At 38.8% G+C, this 18,347-nt stretch overlaps 1 protein-coding gene across 4 annotated transcripts in view; it reads right to left on the reverse strand.

Annotated features, from left to right (window-relative positions):
* Window positions 1–18,347, reverse strand: part of AOPEP (aminopeptidase O (putative)) — a 213,353-nt gene that overhangs the window by 150,221 nt on the left and 44,785 nt on the right. For 2 of the 4 annotated variants that reach the window (XM_075740903.1, XM_075740901.1), the window contains one exon: window positions 16,747–16,995. The exons of the other annotated variants lie outside the window; for them this stretch is intronic. In XM_075740903.1, coding sequence (XP_075597018.1) covers window positions 16,747–16,995 — 249 coding nt within the window. The remainder of the gene's footprint in view (window positions 1–16,746; window positions 16,996–18,347) is intronic. 4 annotated transcript variants of the gene reach the window in all.

Raw genomic sequence — 18,347 nt, forward strand, 5'->3', positions numbered from 1 at the left:
CAAACATAAATAAAACCCCAACTGTGACGAGAAAGGCATTCCTGCCTCCTGAATCATATAAAGTCAGAGCTTTCACCACCAGATTTTGTTTACATGAGAAATTGCATATTTTTGGGAACAGAAACTAGCCCTAAGGCACTGTAAAACCATGAGATCCAAATCCTCACTGCTAAGGAGTGTAGTGGTGAAGGCCTCATCTAACCCATATCCAACCACTTAGTACTCAATGAGAAGAAAACATTAAGATCATAACAACAATCTTACAAGTTATGTTGGTGCGCCATGGTAAAGGAATTATTCTTAATGACCAATAAATTGTTCCACTACTTATAGAAGATGGCTGCGATAAGTTGTTTGGTTTTTTTTTTCCCTGCCAGAGAATGTGTCAATATGAATACTGGCACTACAAACAAGCCAAAGTATGTATTATTTGGGAAGGCTTGTGGAGAAGTGTGGAAGGAACACATGGTTACAAGAAAGATGATTCACTGCAGAGAAAGATCTAATCTTCATCACTTCATAGTCTATGTTCTAAATGTTCTGTCTGGATTATTTTGAGCTTATGCTATTTTTTTTTCTTTTAATTTGTCTTTTGTCCCAAGCTTTCTGGAAGGAAAAAAGAAAAATTTTGAATCTCTGTCTCAGAGTAAATATTTCACTGTTTGTGTATTTCGAAAGATCTAAAAGCCCCTGTGTGTTGCTCACTTTAAATTACCTGACAATCACACTTCTGGAAAAACACCAAAAACAGCAGAAAGAGTTCAACTCACAGACTATGAGAAAGATAAATCTTACATAGAGTTCTCTTTCTGTTTGTAAACATTCTGTGGTCCTTCCACTTGCTTCACAATCAAGTTAGATTTGAATTTCCTATTATCAAACCTTCTATTCTGAATATTACTTTGCAGAAGGAAAAGGAACAATATGAAAATAGGCTCTTTTAGCACCAGTTCATAGGAAATCCATTCAAATAAGACCTTCTAGCAGAAGTGAGAACAAACATCAAATCAGTGGAAAAATACATATAAGGACTTTGAAAACCTTGTTTCACCGTTTTGGGCAGGTTTTTGGTTTTGTTCTAAATTAAAATAACTTTTAGGTCAGTTTATTTAAAAAAAAACCCACAAAATAGGACACAAACTATTAATCATAACAATAATAAAAGATTCCAACAAATAGCAACAGCAATCAACACAGTACTGGGATCCCTGCAATGGAGTCTGAACATGCTCATCTCCCTTGTCCACCATTTACTTCTGTCACTTCAGAATGCCATCAAGGACTCTCACATCCCTAAAGAGCAATCCTAACATGCAAACATTTCCCAATAGACGTCAAAAGAAGCCTTCAACAGGGTACTAACCCTCCCCGGAAGTCTACAGAAATTGTACACTTACACAATGAAAAAACATACAACTATTGCTGTGGTCTTCACTTTGTAAGAGAAGGAAAAGCACTCCACAGGAATTCTTTGTCAGGGCTGTGTGGTCCCTGCCCTAATTAGGTACTTTGGAAGATCTACTCCTTTATTGTGGATTTTGGTAACTACAGAAAATTAAAATAGTAACAGACAGAAATAATATTCACAAAGTGGTACTGCAGCAACTTAATAAATGTTTATCCTTCACTGATGTGAAATACACAATTTGAGAGCCCAGAAAGAAATTTGCTATTTTTCACCAAGCCATGCAAAACACACCTACTCATCTGGTTGTGCTTGGAATATGTTCACTAGCTCAGTATTTCCTACTTTGTTCTCTCACAGGTTCCTATGTCATTACTCATTTCTATTTATTTTCTTTCATGTTATCGCTGCTCAGCTAATCCTCTATCTGCTCTTCACAACATATTTATCTATTTCACAACTATGCCTATGCCTTTCTCCACACTGCCTCCTGGCAGTTTCTATACCCCTGCAGCCAAAAACAAGAGAAAGTCAGCGATTTGGCCTCTGTCAAATCATTACATAAAATGCACTCAGAGCACAGTCTTTATGCACAGAACTGGCTGACAGAAGACAACTCAGTATAGATGCACATAGCTACTGGAGTACTGAAGGCAGCCTGCGCTTGTTAGGATTGACATCACATGCCAAGTCTCCTTGCCTCTTTGCCGGAAAGCAGAGATACACACTTAGCATAACATACATCGCAATGAAGATAAGGAGAAGCAGTGAAAGGGTAATCTCCATCTTTTTTTTTTTTTCCTCATCTTTTTTTTTGTATGTGTAAGAAGCAGTGCTACAAATTACTAGCCTTGCAGTGGAAATGGGCAGGCAGTCTCAACATAACCCTTTCACTCCCCCAACTAAGGATGCCTGTAACTGACAGAGGTAATAGAAAATCCCATCTCTGTTCCCTGATTTTATTTGAGACAAAAAAGGCTCAAGGAAAAGATGTTTAATTGCTGTGTTCACAGAAAGTGACTTTGTGCACAACTGACTAGTGGCCTAACAAAGACTAAAGGACAGATGAAACAGTGAATTTCTTCCTCTTCCAGAGTCCCACAAGTTTTAGACAAATTAGATGAGAAAACCATAATCAGAATCTGCTTTTTGTGTACTGAGCTCTAAACTCTCAGGTAAGTAATCCTGATTTGCACAAGATCTCCTAATTTCAACAATATCACACCATACCTCGTAAGAATTAGGAACAGCATTTAATACCTCATCTTCATTAACAGCTAAAAAAGGCAAAATATTTACAAAAGTACCTACCTCTATATTTGTTAGGATTTAGCTGTACAATGTTAAGTTTCATAGACAAACAATGATCTCATGCACATGGGACAGATCTACACAGAACTTCATGGAGTTATTAATGATTTACACCGGCATTATGGGGACCATAGCATTTACTGTAGTATTGTGTTGGGCTTGTGTGGCAAGGTTTTGGTAGCAGGGGGGCTACAGGGGTGGCTTCTGTGAGAAGCTGCTAGAAGCTTCCCCTGTGTCTGACAGAGCCAATGCCAGCTGGCTCCAAGACAGACCCACCGCTGGCCAAGGCCAAGCCCATCAGTGCCTCTGTGATAACGTATTTAAGAAAGAGAAAAACAGTTAGAGAGAGCTTTTGCAGCTGGAGAGAGGAGTGAGAAGATGTAAGAAACTCTGCAGACACCAAGGTCAGTGCAGAAGGAGGGGCAGGAGGTGCTCCAGGCACCGGAGCAGAGATTCCCCTGCAGCCCGTGGTGAAGACCATGGTGAAGCAGGCTGTCCCCCTGCAGCCCATGGAGGGAGGATGAGGGGGTGTAGAGATTCCACCTGCAGCCCCTGGAGGACCCCACGCCGGAGCAGGTGGAGACACCTGAAGGAGGCTGTGGCCCATGGGAAGCCCGTGCTAGAGCAAGGTCCTGGCAGGACCTGTGGACTCATGGAGAGAGGAGCCCACGTCAGAGCAGGTTTGCTGGCAGGACTTGTGATCCCGTGGGGGACCCACGCTGGAGCAGTTTGCTCCTGAAGGTCTGCACCCCGTGGGAGAGACCCACGCTGGAGCAGTTCATGAAGGACTGTAGCCCGTGGGAAGGACTCACATTGGAGAAGGTCGTGAAGGACTGTCTCCCGTGAGATGGACCCCACGCTGGAGCAGGGGAACGATGAGAGGAGTCCTCCCTGAGGAGGAAGAAGCAGCAGAAACAACGTGTGATGAACTGACCATAACCCCCACTCCCCGTCCCCCTGTGCCGCTGAGGGGGAAGGAGGTTGAAGCCGGGAGTGACGTTGAGCCCGGGAAGATGGGAGGGGTGGGAGGAGGTGTTTTAAGATTTGATTTTATTTCTCATTCCTCTACTCTGTTTTGCTTAGTAATAAATTAGATGAATTTACTCTCTAAGTTCAGTCTGGTTTGCTCGTGACAATAATTAGTGAGTGATCTCTCCCTGTCCTTATCTTGACCCGCAAGCTTTTCATTGTACTTTTTCTCCCATGTATAGTGAAAGAGGGGAGTGATAGAGCGGCTCTGGTGGGCACCTGGCCCTCAGCCAGGGTCAACCCACCACAAGGATATTCAAAATAAGAAAAATCATCAGCTGCATATATTACCTGGTTGCTGAAGCTGTAATTGTATGGGCAAAAGCCAATTACTTTGGATATATTATTTGGAAAACTGAAACAAAAATACCAGCACAAATTTAAAACATATTAAATTATAAACCATGTGTCGTGTATGGGGAAGGAACAGAATTTGCACTTGTTTAGCAACAAACAGTTGTAAATTGCTGCTGGTTTAAGCTACTTTTACATTATTGCCAAATAATTACATATTCTAAAATAGATAACTGGTCTTTGGCTCATGGCTTCATTTTTTTTCTGGAGCTACACATGAACACTCATTGTAGGATTGGAGGAGGGAGAGGGGGAAGGAGGGGTTTGTTTTGTTTGTGTGTTTGCTTGTTTATTTGTTTTTTGAGGGACTGGGAGAGGCAGAAGGCAAGAAATTGAAGCCATTTTTCTTGTCTAAGACTATACTGCTGGTTCAGTCTGAGCTCAGCTTACATCATCAGAAAGATAAAAAGACTTAGAAAAATAGCCATGATAGACACCTTTATACCTAGCCAATAATGAAATGTCCCATATCATAATTCTACTACACCTGAAATGATTTCTCAGTGGAAAAGGAAACAAACAAACAAATTAAGAAATATATCTCTTCATTCAAGTAAATGAACCAGTAAAATTAACATTAGATGAGAAAAACTAGCAACGCTTAACCCAGAAAAAAACACAACCACCACCGCTATTCACAATGGCTGATATGCAATGTTTTCTTGAACTAATCATGCTACAGCAGGACCTTGTTGGCACCAAATAAGGCATTTCCAAAAGCTTAACCACATTCTGAAACAATTTCTAAATAAGTGAATAAAACCAGTCTATTGCCATACTGCAAAAACATTCTATATAAGATGACACCACAGGCAGTAAGACTAATATTAGAATCCTCTGTCAGGAGATTAGATCCTCTGTCACTAAAGATCCCATCCCTTACCCCCAACTTCAATAGCTTTCACTATTTTCAATGTACTGGAACTTCTACATGTGAAATTTGCTTTTTCCAGGATTAGAGGTAAGAATGAAAATGCTTCCAGTGTTTTTAAAAACAAAGAATAAAAAACCAAGGAAGCACTATACATTATTCCAATTAAAGACTGACTTTTGTTAGTACTAGCAGCCCAGAAGTTTGGAGTATGCATTTCAAAATTGGCAGATAGCTAGTACTTACTTTTAAAACAAGAACATGTTGGAAAGGATGGTCCAGTGTTAGAAGGCTGGGTTTGGTTCTCAGAACTCAGTGGACTCAGTTGCTTACTTAACCTTGACATGGGATGGGAGAGGAATAGGGAATTAGGAAATTGTATGCTTCTTTGAAACATTCTCCTATAACGTCTACAGACACCAAATAGCTATCTGTAAAAGAAGAATACATTCCTACTACTTTCCAAGACTTTCTGAAAACAAAGTATTTCAATTGTTGAAAGGCTCTCAAAGTACCATGGCAATATGAAGGAGTCATACAGGTAACATGGAGGGAGAGGTGTCATTTGTCACTGAACATAAAAACCAAAGCACTAGTACAGGTAAAAGCAACAAAAGCTTGGAATCTCAGAAAAAAGTCAAGTTTGTAGGGACCTCTTTTCACCACCTCCTGGATGGAGGTTCCACCAGCTCCCTGGACCACTGTTCCAGCGCTTAACCACGATCACTGTGAAAACTCTTTTCCTGACATTTAGTCTGAATTTCTTCACTGCAGTTTGCGAATGTTGCCTCATATATTTCCCAGTGCACCTCTGAGCGGATCATGGCGTTGCCTTTTCTGTGACCACTCCTTCAGGTAGCAGGAGATAGCAATTACAGTCTCAGTTAGTCCTGTCTTTTCCCAGGCTAAGCAAATCTAGCTTTATCAGCCTCTTATACAACACATCCTCCTACCTGCTAATAATCTTAGCAGCTGCCTGATGGACTCTATGCAGTTTGCTAGTATCTCTGTCATAACAGGCGGCCCAAAACTGGCACACTTGTAGTGTCACAAGTGTAGAAAAGATTATTGCTCTAGGCTAGGGGTGGGTGAGTGGAGCAGAAGCAAACCAATATTGTCTACCCAACTGTCTGTAATATCCAAAAAGGTTCCCTGGCCCAGAGATGGAGCTCAGGATGGATCGCTTTACTCACAAGGACTGGATCTGAAGTTTTTGCTCAGTAACATCACTGTTTTGCAGGAACATGAATTCTCTTAGGCTTCTCTGAGGTAGTCACCAGCAGGTACTCAAACTACTACTCATATAAGAAAAGGGTTAGGGATCCTTAAATCAGTGTCCTATGAAAACTTCCATACAGAGGAACATGATGTAACCCATCAGCTCTGGGACTACCTACTACAATTCTATGTTATCTTCCTTCTTCTCTGGTCTACAATTTTTTCTGACACATTCCTTCCTATCTCAAATCCCTATCTTTAAGACTATAGTTCATTTTTCTTTCTCTTACTAGCTTTCATTTTTCTCTTTAGCAAAAAGAAAAAAAAAAGGAAAAAAGGGAAAAAAAAGAAGAAAAAAGAAAATAGAGCCATCAGTTTGTTTGCATAGTTTTGGTGTTTCTTTGCTTAAACTTGAAACCAAGGCTGCACCAAAAAAGACTGATATTAGCACCTGGCAACTGGTGCCAGAGGTAAAGCAATATGCATGGATTTAATGCTTTCTATGCACTTCCTTTTGCCTTGAATATCATTGGTCTTGCAGTCTGCATTTAAAATCTAAAATCTATTATCTGATTCAGGTTCTTCCCAGGTGGGGCTGGTAAACTGCAGACTTCTAGGGATTACGATAGAGAGTAAGAAAGCTTTGCATACCTGGTACGGCAAATCAGATCGGAGATAATCTGAAGTCTGTGGCTGCTTTGAACACCGCCTTTCTTTTGGCCCTTTTCAAATTAACCTTAGGGCTTCAAGACAATTGGCCACAATATAAGGTATCTTCTTTCTTATCACTTACAGCATATACAATGCAAAGTCTCTGCATTTATGAGCACTCTACTACTTGTATGACTCAGAAACTGAATTGAAACATTGTTAATACTGCTGATTGTGAATACACTATTAAACAGTAGACATTTTACTATGGATCTGCAACAAAAAATCTTTTGCCATCATCTTATGCAGCTCTGTTGCAGGAGAAAAAAGTTCAGGGGTAGAGACAAAGTAGGATACAAACAACTCATCTTGAAAATTAGTTTCCAAATCTCAAAACCAGTGTTCAATAATGACAATTAATTACTATTTTCATCTCTCTATACATATTCTATCTCTCTGTACACAGGTCACTTTTAAGGGTAAAGAATACTTTTAATTTCTAAATGCCATGCAACTCATACAACAGAAAAAATTCATTAATATTACCTACACACATATATATCCACACATATGAATGGCAGGCATGGATGTACATGATTGGGCATACATATATGTAATCTGTGTAATATATAACAAATATAATATGCATAAATATTGTACAAGACACACAAGCACACATACTTTTCCTGAGCCAAAACATTTTATGCCAGCTTTAAGGTGGGAACAAGTCTTTTCAGCCAGTTATAAACCACTGAAATACAAGTTTATATTGGAAATGCTTAGGCACCCTTAACTATAACGATGCTAGTAGGCTCTGCAATAATTCCAGTCCTAGAATTTAATAACATGCAGTTACTATTCTACAGAATCATCAAAAGAGCCACATTAACTCTCCAGTTACTACAAGAAGAAATTACATTTTTTGTAGCTAAAGCCAACAGAGAGGGAAGGAAAGAAGAGGGAATCGCTTCATGCTCCAGCTTAAGGCCTCAGTTTAAAGTAATAGGACATCTTACGAGGTTTATTCTAGACAATGTAATGTTTATTTTTCTCATTTGAATTAAGTGAATTTATGTGCAAGAGCCAATTTTAAGAACGCTTATTTAATAAATATATGTATTTTTAAATGCTTTTCTAATCGCAGTGCAGGGCCTACCTCGTCAATAAACTCAAATACAAGTTTCACTGGCCAAGAGCCCTTTTAACAATTCATGTGCCATACAACAAAAGAAGCAAGTGATTTTTAAACTCTTAAAACAATATTCCTTATTCACCTCATAAAATTACAAATGGCAACTATTTAAAGTTGCGTATTTGAAGCACAAGTAAATTCATATAACCTAAAACATCTCCTTTTGTATTAATTTTGGTCAGTAATCTGTGACTGAGATGTTACCTTCTTGTGGTACTATCCAAGAAGTGAAGCATCTTAAGACAGGTAAATATTGTACTGTGCCTTCTAAAAGCACAAAGAAAGCTCTATGGAAAACTACCAGAAACGCAAAAGAAACCTGATACCGCAGAATACTCCTCTGGCTTGTTTATTAACACATTTCATAGCAGAGGATCACTTTAGGTGTTTATTATAAGGAAGGACACATTTCAGCACTCCAGATGAGACTGGGGGTTAGTGGTGGGGGTTGGAGAGTGAGTTGCTTTTGTTTTGAAACACAGATGTAGTTAGCACATGCAAAACTGGATTATTGAGTTTATGTCCTCTAAGGTGGCCCAAAGGCAGGACAATTGGTTTCACAGACTTCTCATCATCTTTACCATCATCAGTTATACTCAAGCAAGACAGTTTTACCATTGTTATACCAGTTTTGCCATTTTTTACCGTTTTACCATAGTTGCCAGTTTACCATATTTTTAAAAATGAGGAGCAAACAGCACTTTTCTAAGTTTACCTACTAATATTTGGTGATAGCCGCTTTCTAGATTACCAAGATCTTCATGTTAGTCTTTCTGCCAGATAGAATTACTGCTATCAGAGCTAAGACTCCAACTGGGATGAATTTTGAATAACTTTATTTTATTGAAATAGTAAAGCAGTACTTCAGCAAAGGTAAAAATTATTAAATTGCTACCCTGTCAGTAGATTAATACTAGTTTCATTAAAATTCTAATTAAATTCTATAGCACTAAAAACTGAATCCAAATTCTTAGAACAGTGACAAATTTGAGGAAGAAAATACTAAAGCAAAATATAATCAGCTAAATGTTCAGATGGCTGGAAGACAGATCTAAAATCTCTTTGAATTCAAAACTGCAGGTTATAGCCCGTATGGCCTACAGTGCATTTTGAATATTATGTTAACTACAGGTAAACTACAGGCCAGTCAGCCTCACCTCCATCCCTGGAAAGGTGATGGAACAGCTCATTCTGGGGGTCATCTCTAAACATGTCGAGGAAAAGGTTACCACAAACGGTCAACATGGATTCACCAAGGGGAAATCATGCCTGACCAATCTGATAGGCTTCTATGGTGGCATGACTGGCTGGGTGGATGAGGGGAGAGCAGTGGATGCTGTTTACCTTGACTTCAGCAAGGCTTTTGAGACTGTCTCCCATTACATTTTCATAGGCAAGCTTAGGAAGTGTGGGTTAGATGAGTGGACAGTGAAGTGGGTTGAGCACTGGCTGAATGGCAGAGCTGAGTGGGTTGTGGTAAGTGGCACAGAGTCTAGTTGGAGGCCTGTAGCTAGCGGTGTGCCCCAGGGGTCAGTACTGGGTCCAGTCTTGTTCAACATATTCATCAATGACCCAGACGAGGGGACAGAGTGTACCTTCAGCAAGTTTGCAGATGATACAAAACTGGGAGAAGTGGCCGACACACCAGAAGGCTGTGCTGCCATTCAGCGAGACCTGGACAGGCTGGAGAGGTGGGTGGAGAGGAACCTAATGAAGTTCTACAAGGGCAAGTGCAGGGTCCTGCACCTCGGGAGGAATAACCCCAAGCACCAGTACAGGTTGGGGGTTGACCTGCTGGGAAGCACCTGTGCAGAGAAGGACCTGGGAGTCCTGCTGGACAACAAGCTCTCCATGAGCCACCAATGTGCCCCTGTGGCCAAGGTGGCCAATGGTATCCTGGGGTGCATTAAGAGCATGGCCAGCAGGTCGAGGGAGGTTCTCCTCCCCCTCTACTCTGCTCCAGAACATATGGAGTTCTGCGTCCAGGTCTGGGCTCCCCAGTTCAAGACAGGGAACTACTGGAGAGAGTCCAGCGGAGGGCTGCCAATACGATTAGGGGACTGGAGCATCTCTCGTAGGAGGAAAGGCTGAGAGAGCTGGGTCTGTTTAGTCTGGAGAAGAGAAGACTGAGAGGGGATCTCATCAATACTTATAGATATCTAAAGGATGGATGCCAAGAGGATGGGGCCAGACTCTTTTCAGTGGTGCCCAGTGACAGGACAAGGGGCAATGGGCACAAACTGGAACACAGGAAGTTCCATCTGAGTATGAGGAAAAACTTCTCTACTCAGGGTGCCAGAGCACTGGAACAGGCTGCCCAGAGAGATTGTAGAGTCTCCTTCTCTGGAGATAATCAAAACCTGCCTGGACACGACCCTGTGCAGCCTGCTCTAGGTGATCCTGCTCTAGCAGGGGGTTGGACTAGATGATCTCCAGAGGTCCCTTCCAACCCCTACCAGTCTGTGATTCTGTGATCCAGGACTGCCTGCCTGTCTGGTATTAAAACCAAACCCAACATTTTAAAGAGATACCCAACTTTTTCTCTCTTTCAAAAAATCTCCCCAACTATTATCACATTTTGCCCTCTCCATTCCTCAAGGCAAATCTCTGGAGTCTCTTTGCTAAACATAGGTATACTGAATTATTATTTACAGCAGCACTGCAACAGAGTGTGCGAGGCTCACAAACACACCAATTATATACCAGAACAGCTATTATTTAAAAGGAACCCCAGGTAAATCAAAGTGAATCTCTGTATTTATAACTCTCTATGGTAGTCTTTGTACTATAGACAACACAGATATCATACGTAATTTCCATAAAGCTAAAATAAACAATGTTTACATATTTGTGTGCAATTTACAAAATACGTAATTTTCCAAACAAAAAAATATGCCAACTGGAAAAACTGCATCTGGGAAAAAAATTGGTAATTTGCATTCTTTCTTAAAAACCTCAGCATAGGTGGTCATCTAAAACAGGACAGAGAAACAGAACCTAAGGTTAAAAAAATGTTTTATCCTCAGTCCTCCTTTAGCACTTCTGTTTGCACTGATGAATGAATTTCATGGTATTTTCAGCCAAATACCCTACTTGATTCTGCATCTTAGAAGCACAAGAAGGACAGATATGATTACCTCCTTGGCAGACTCCACTATGGATTTCAAGCTCGAAATTCTATGTAAAAAAACGCACTGTACGTATACCAAAGCACCACTACTTGCAAATACTTCCAGGAAGTCTAAGCTCAATTGCTTTTTCTTTTTCTTTAAGTTCAAATCACATTAAAGTCACTTACATCACTAAATCAAATTTCACTTATGTTTAACCAAGTCATGATCCTACCAACAAATATATGTAGTAAAGATTCAAGTATGGCTTTTGAATGAAAAGGACTTTTGTATGTAAATTTGAGGGCATGCAAAAGCATTATCAGGATCAGGAATTAAAATGTCAGGCAATTTGCAGTCTCTCATATAAAAAAGCAAAACAAAACAAAACCAAAAACCACCACACACACAAACAAGTATGCAAGATCCAAGTTAAGATTCTCCACTACATAACGCATCAAAAGTAAGTTAAAAATTTTTTTTTCTTTCTCCAGACATCATACTTTTAATTTTTGCTGTAATTTTTGTACATGATTATTTCTGTGTGGATAAGAACTAGTGATATGTAAAAGTAGCCTAAAGAGAGTTCATGGTTAAGGATTACTCTTGCAAGTATTTTGTCAACTGGAAATGTAGTGCAAAAAAGTTTATACAAACGTATACATTCACAAAAGGCTTCTACAGCCGAGGCAAACAGTGAATCACAGTTCTGCAAGACTGAACAATACCAAAGACTCACATTTAGGTTTGGCACTTGGATATTTTCCAACAGTCCTGGCTGATTTTACTATAGACTTATCAGTTGGCATAGGAACACTGCAGACATACATATCAGATCAATGGTGGCCACAGACGCACAGATCAAAGAGGCTGCTTTGATGCTTCCCCCCCCCACCCTGCCTTTTTTTTTTTATTATTTCTTTTCCTTCTCTCTTGTCATTTAAAAAGTTAACAACCTTAGTGACATGTCCTGGAAGGATTCAAGAGTTCTGCTGATATACCATGTTTTGAAGAAAGGGATATTTTTCCTCTTAAAATACCAAAGACCATTTATATGAGAGGAGAAGAGTGACTAAGATCTTTATAAATAGGAATTGAAAGCTGGGTTGCTAAATCCATATTTAGCCAGCTACATAAGTTGACCTGATTTACAAATATGCCAAGCATCCTCTATATTTCTGTCATCAAATACCATTTGGGTTTCAAGGGTGTCCAGCATACTTGAAAATGAGGCCACTAATTTTAGAGTCTAAATAGGATTCAAATAACCTAACATTGGAATCCTGTTTTGAAAATGTCAGTATCTTGCTCAGAAGCTCTTTGGTTCCACGTACTTGCTAGCTGTGCTGGGCAAAATTGCTGTAAGAACAGCCAAACTAGGTAAGACCAGAAGTCCATCTGTCCCATTATTCTGTTCTCAGCAGTTACTAGTACTAAGTGTTGAAGGAAAAACTAAGAGCATGGTACATACTAAGGGACACTTTTCTCATCATACTTTTCTAGCTCCCAGCAATATGTGATGTGACTAGTCAAGTTATTGGCACATAGTGCTTGGCTAAGAATTTTTCATTGTGCTAGCACTTACTACAAAACTAGTACATCTAAAGTGCATTAATTCAAACAGAAAAAGCAGTAATCTTATGTCCAAAGATTACTGGAAACAAAAAACCTGGAAGACCATTGTTTAAAAAAAAAAGTACTTCAACTCAATGCAAACCAAGGCTTACAACCCTCAGGGGAGTAAAATAAATATCAGCACATCTGCTGTGAAGAAGTAAAAAGATGGTAAGCAGTTTCTAAAGCCATAGAAACACAAGACACTGGTGTGACTGTGAAAGGCCCTTGATGGTTATCAAGGAAAAAATAACTTCCATGGGGAAAATAAAATAAACAACCCAGGACTTACATAATGAAATACTGCAAGAGAAGTCAAGGTCTTAAGCACAGGCTCAGGTAGCACCGAAAGTTAGAGTCTCTGTATTCGAAAGAATGTCTTTCCTCAGGTAATGAAAAAGAACAAGGAATTCAGAGTCTCTTCAGGTTTTGCCAAAAGGAAAGGAAATTGAGTTGTAGGTTACTGGGAAGAGATTTGGAAACACTAGGTTTCCAAATATAATCAACAAAACTGGTCTGGGAATGAACTGATTTGAAGAGTGCGAACAACCAGGGAACACACAGAAACTTTTTTTTAATTTGAAATTTTCAGCCAGCTTTGTTCACATGAGTAACTACTGGCTCACATGAGGGCATTTGCAACCATGCAATAACTCTATTTAAATGCCAGCAGGGTTGACAATTCCTCAGGGAGTAGCATGTCATCATCAACAGCACCAAAATATGGTGCCGCTCTTCATCTCCTGCTTTTAACCTGTTAGCTCTCCGAGTACGTGAACGATGCACACCTTTCAGTGTAGTGTGAGGTCAGGGATCTCTTCCCTGAACAATCTAGTTAGAAGCTCTAGAGTCTTTGCAGTCTGACACACTTCCCTTCTTTTCCTCCAATTCACTCCCTTCTGCTAGTGAGAGAACGTAAAATCAGATAATTAAGTGCTCTTAGGTGTTCATGAAACTCTCAAAATTCTACAGAAAGAATTGAATCTCTGGCTTTTAAACTACTTAAATTTGGTCCACAATGCTTTATACATTTTATATGTGTACAGTTTAACATACTAGCACCAACAAAGACAAGTAGGCCACATTCTTCTTTTACTAGCATAAATTTGGGAGAAGCTATACTGAATCTTGAACTAAATAATGTAAAACCAAGAGAGAGTATAAAATTAAATCCAGCTTCAAAGATCTGCAGAAAGCAATAAGAGATTATTGCAATTATTATATACAGTCAAGATCCCGTTTCCATATGCAAGTCCATAGCAAATTAAAAAACACAGGAGGAGAAGTACTGAAAACACAAGTAAAATGCATATGCTTTGAACTAGAGCTTTTCTTATAAAGCATCTGTCAGACTTCAACAGAAATGCAGCTGACCCACAGTAGCAGCTACTGGAACAGACAGCTTAAAATGCCTGATTAGGTCACTCTATGCAAGAATTACCATCATTTCATAACAGTCTAAAATGTTGGGGAAACATCACCCTTAAGGGAAGTATTTTGGGATATAAAAACCACTGTAAGTATCGGCTAATAAGGAACAGACAAAGAAAAGTGCCAAATGCTGTAAAACCCTAATGCTTCAAATAATGACTAAAATTTATGACTGCTTCCTTCCCTGGCAGACAGGAGTACAATTAGAATTCTCAAAACAACAGCCCCTTTGTTCTGGCATGCTGTGTTATGTTTATACTGCTACAGATAGACTAGAAGATAAAAAAATAAATACTACAGCACCCTTTTTAACCCAAGATAATAGCTAACTTTTTTTATGTGGGTTTGGACATGGTTTTGCACATAGCTTACTCTTAAGTCATTTAGGTAATTATCATTGCATGCACAGGAATTAACCATTTAAGTAGGTTGCTGTATATATAGAAGCCTCTATTTGAAAAATCCCATGAAACAAGAACAAACAAGCTATTATGAGTCACTTAAAAATTTCCTTTGCTGTCCAAATACAGCTTGACATTTAAACAGCTTAAATTATTCCTTTATTTCAACTCTGAAAAATTTAAATGTGCTTGGTTTGATGAACTGTTGAATGAAAAGTATCAGGAAGTATGCATGCTCTTTCTTTCATCCTTTACTCATATTCAATGATATGGATCACTTGGAACTGCCAGTGGTTAGAAGAAACACAGGGAAACAAAAGCATGGGTTTTTCTCATACAATTACAATATTCTGAACATGCAATCTGGACTCAGATAACTACAGACGGTTTTGCAACGGAATAACCTGCAGGCATATTTTCCCTACAAATTCTGGGAAAGGTACATGCAGGGGAAGCTCTGACAACTTCCCAAAGAGCAGTAGCATATTAACAACAGAATCTTGAAGATTTCTCCTACTGTATGCTGTCATTTTGGCCTAGACATCTCTCTCCCCTTTCTCTTTCATTTTGTACTACTTGTGCATCTTGCCCTTTGTGGTTCCACTGATCACTGTTCTTATCACACAGTAAAATGGCCAGTTTCTTCCTCAATCATAGTGCTGACCCATAAGGACCTGTGTCAACCTTTTAGTATCACGCTTTTTAAGTCAAGGGAAATCGCTAAGCAGCTCCACCAATTTCGTATGGCTACAAGAACACAGTACACAACATCACACTTACCTCCAAATCAAACCAGTATGCAAAGCATCAGAGAATATAGTCTGTGGTATGTGCCCAAAGTAACCAGGACTCGTGTACGTTTCCTGATGCTTTCATTTAGGGGCTCATTGAGCAAAGAGCTATCATTGAAAACTCAGTAACCAGTACAAGGTATCTACAAAGCAACAACGCTTATATGACAGAGGAGGTCACTGAATGCTTAAGTTTTAAATGTTAGAGAACGTCATTTTTAAAAAAAAAAAGTAAACATACTAAAAACTATATAATACTATTACATGCCAGCATAATCTTCTACCTTTATCCCTAAGGATGATTGCAAAAGGAAAGCTGTAGAAAAAAATCTATGTAAATAAGACACAAAATATGTAGCATGAAACAAAATGTGTCCTTATTTGATTAATTGTACAGTTTGTAAAAAGAAATAAACTTCTGGTTCATCTAAGAAGTTGGACTGGCAATTTGTGCAATTTGAAGTTGCTTCAGATATCAAACCTACTTGACAACTGCCCCAAGAGCTCCAAAACACAAACCCAGCAGCCTGGGAATACACCTTTGTTTTCAGTCCACATCATTCTAAGAGAGCTTTGCATATAATTCTTCCCTTGGATGTTTTGTCGATCTCCCTAAATGAATCCGCTCTACTGCTGGCACTAGCAAACAGTGAATAAAAACAGTGTTTCTTTCTCTGCTATTCACAAACGCTGTCTCATTACCAACTTAAAAATATATATATTTTTAAGAAAAATAAAAAGCAAATGGGGAATTTCAATTGCTAGGCATTGCCTTACAACTAATAGAGCTAAAATTCTATTGTCATTGCACAACTGGAAATTATGCTGTAAAACCAAAAATATTTAATTAGGCTTTTTATTCTCCACAGTTCCATGAAAACTTGATAATATAATCCTAACAGTTTGCCCTACTGAGCTTCCAAATACCAGTGTTTGACTAGAAACTCATAAACCACAAAAGGCTTATGAATAAACTCTAGATCTGGATTTTAACATGCTCTTGTTCTGTCAAGACATAATGGTAAAATCAACGCCAAAAGAAAACATGACAAAATGATAGCAGCATCAAGTATTTAAATTAGTAGAATGAATAAAAGAACTTCAGTTTGGCAAATGAGGAAATTCAGACCCAGATGTCTAATGAGCTTATATTTTCCTTCCCTGAGCCCTGTTAAAACTAAAATTAAAGAACATAGCACAAAAGATGCAAACAAACCTACCCACATGAAGCCAGATCTCGAGTTTTAAGTTTGATTTAAGAAAAATAGCACAGCATCTTTGTATTGATAGCAATTTGACACTGTTAACTAGCTGATAAAAAGGAGTCTAACAAAATACAGGAAATGAGATACTAAGAATTTTCTTTACCTAGCCATTCCCAGACTGGAAAAGTTGGAAGGAACTATCAATACATCAAGCCTGGAAAAGGGATGGATACCCAGAGTGGTGTAAGCAGCTGAGAGGCACTGAGGAATTAGCTGAAGCAAATGTTCTTCACAACGTTCCATAAGGCACCAGGGAGCAAAGAGTCTATAAGGAATGACTGCCTGCAACCTGGCAGTAGGATTTTGGAAACGGCAGGGATATTCCACATGACCACAGATTTCTTCATGCCATCTGACAATAACAACAACAACAATAAAAAACAAACAAACAAAGAAAAGAAAAAATATTTTAATGTGATGCCAGAAATGTGCACAACTGAATATGCTAAGACAAGGATATTATCTAGACATCAGAATGACAGAGTTAGTTTGCATAAAACCAACTCATTTGTATTTTCACACTGTTCACACATGTGCAGCACTGTGAAAACACTCTACTACATGTCTGAATAGAACGGATATACTTACTCATAACTAAAAAAAAGACTAGTCAAACCTTGTTTTTATAATAGCTATGCATCAAAAGAAGCAGCGCTCAAAATGTATATAAAGAAAACTAAGGAACAATACAAAAATACTTATTCAGAAAATTCCTATTCAAACTTGACTATGAAAATAAAATTTTGTACATATTAACATAAACTTATGAAATGCAATGAGAATGAAATTCCAAGGGAGGGTTTTTTTTCTGTTGTTACTAAAATTCTCCAGGACCTTTTACTGATTTTTTTTTTTTTCCTTAAGAAAAAACAACAGTAGATATCAATTCAGGCCTATCACTGTAGACATTTGATAATATCACATTAGGATCAAGCTTACTTTACATTACTTTTGCAGGCTATTCAGAGCTGTAGCTGTAAGGAAGGAGGGGTAAGTTAAATCCTTCCTAAACACTGAGTCATACATCTTCACAATAATTTATGTGCCCAAATAAACTCATATCTAAGCAGAAATCAGCTTCATGTTTTCACCTGTTAGCCTGTATTCCGCACAGTGTGGAGCCTCTCCTTGGGTTGAGATTTCAACTTAAGGAAGCTGGTTCTACTATGCCTGGACAGGCAAAGCACTTATTGCACCCAGCATTGCCCAAAGCATTTATAATTGGAAGATCATGCTCCAGGTGAGCGCTGACACACAAAACAAAATGATATGTAGAAAAGGAGCACATTCTGCTGAAGTGCAAACACTTCAACACCTTACATAACTCTTTCTGTAAAACAAGTGGACTCTAAGCTATTTCATTGATTACACTCATCCATCATTATATTTTTTTCCCAAGGGTAGTCTAACGCAGTATATTTCTGCTCTAAAACATCACTTTGTATTTAATCATCAGAGTTGAGATTAGGCAAGAACATGAAAGCTAGCAAAGCTACTCTATCTCTCGTAAAAGTTGCCAAGTCCTTAATGACCATGAAGAGATAGGAAACATACTTTAACACCCTAGCACCATTTAACATTTTCTTTGATACAGTCTCCTTATATCAAACTTACTGGCACTTGGACATAAATTACATTACATATTTCAACAACTTCTTTCAGAAATCCTTCCTCTTCCTGCTGCCCAAGAGTTTATCTCCATTA

The sequence above is a fragment of the Balearica regulorum genome, chromosome Z, assembly GCF_011004875.1.
Source record: "Balearica regulorum gibbericeps isolate bBalReg1 chromosome Z, bBalReg1.pri, whole genome shotgun sequence".
In the NCBI taxonomy this organism is placed as follows: domain Eukaryota; kingdom Metazoa; phylum Chordata; class Aves; order Gruiformes; family Gruidae; genus Balearica; species Balearica regulorum.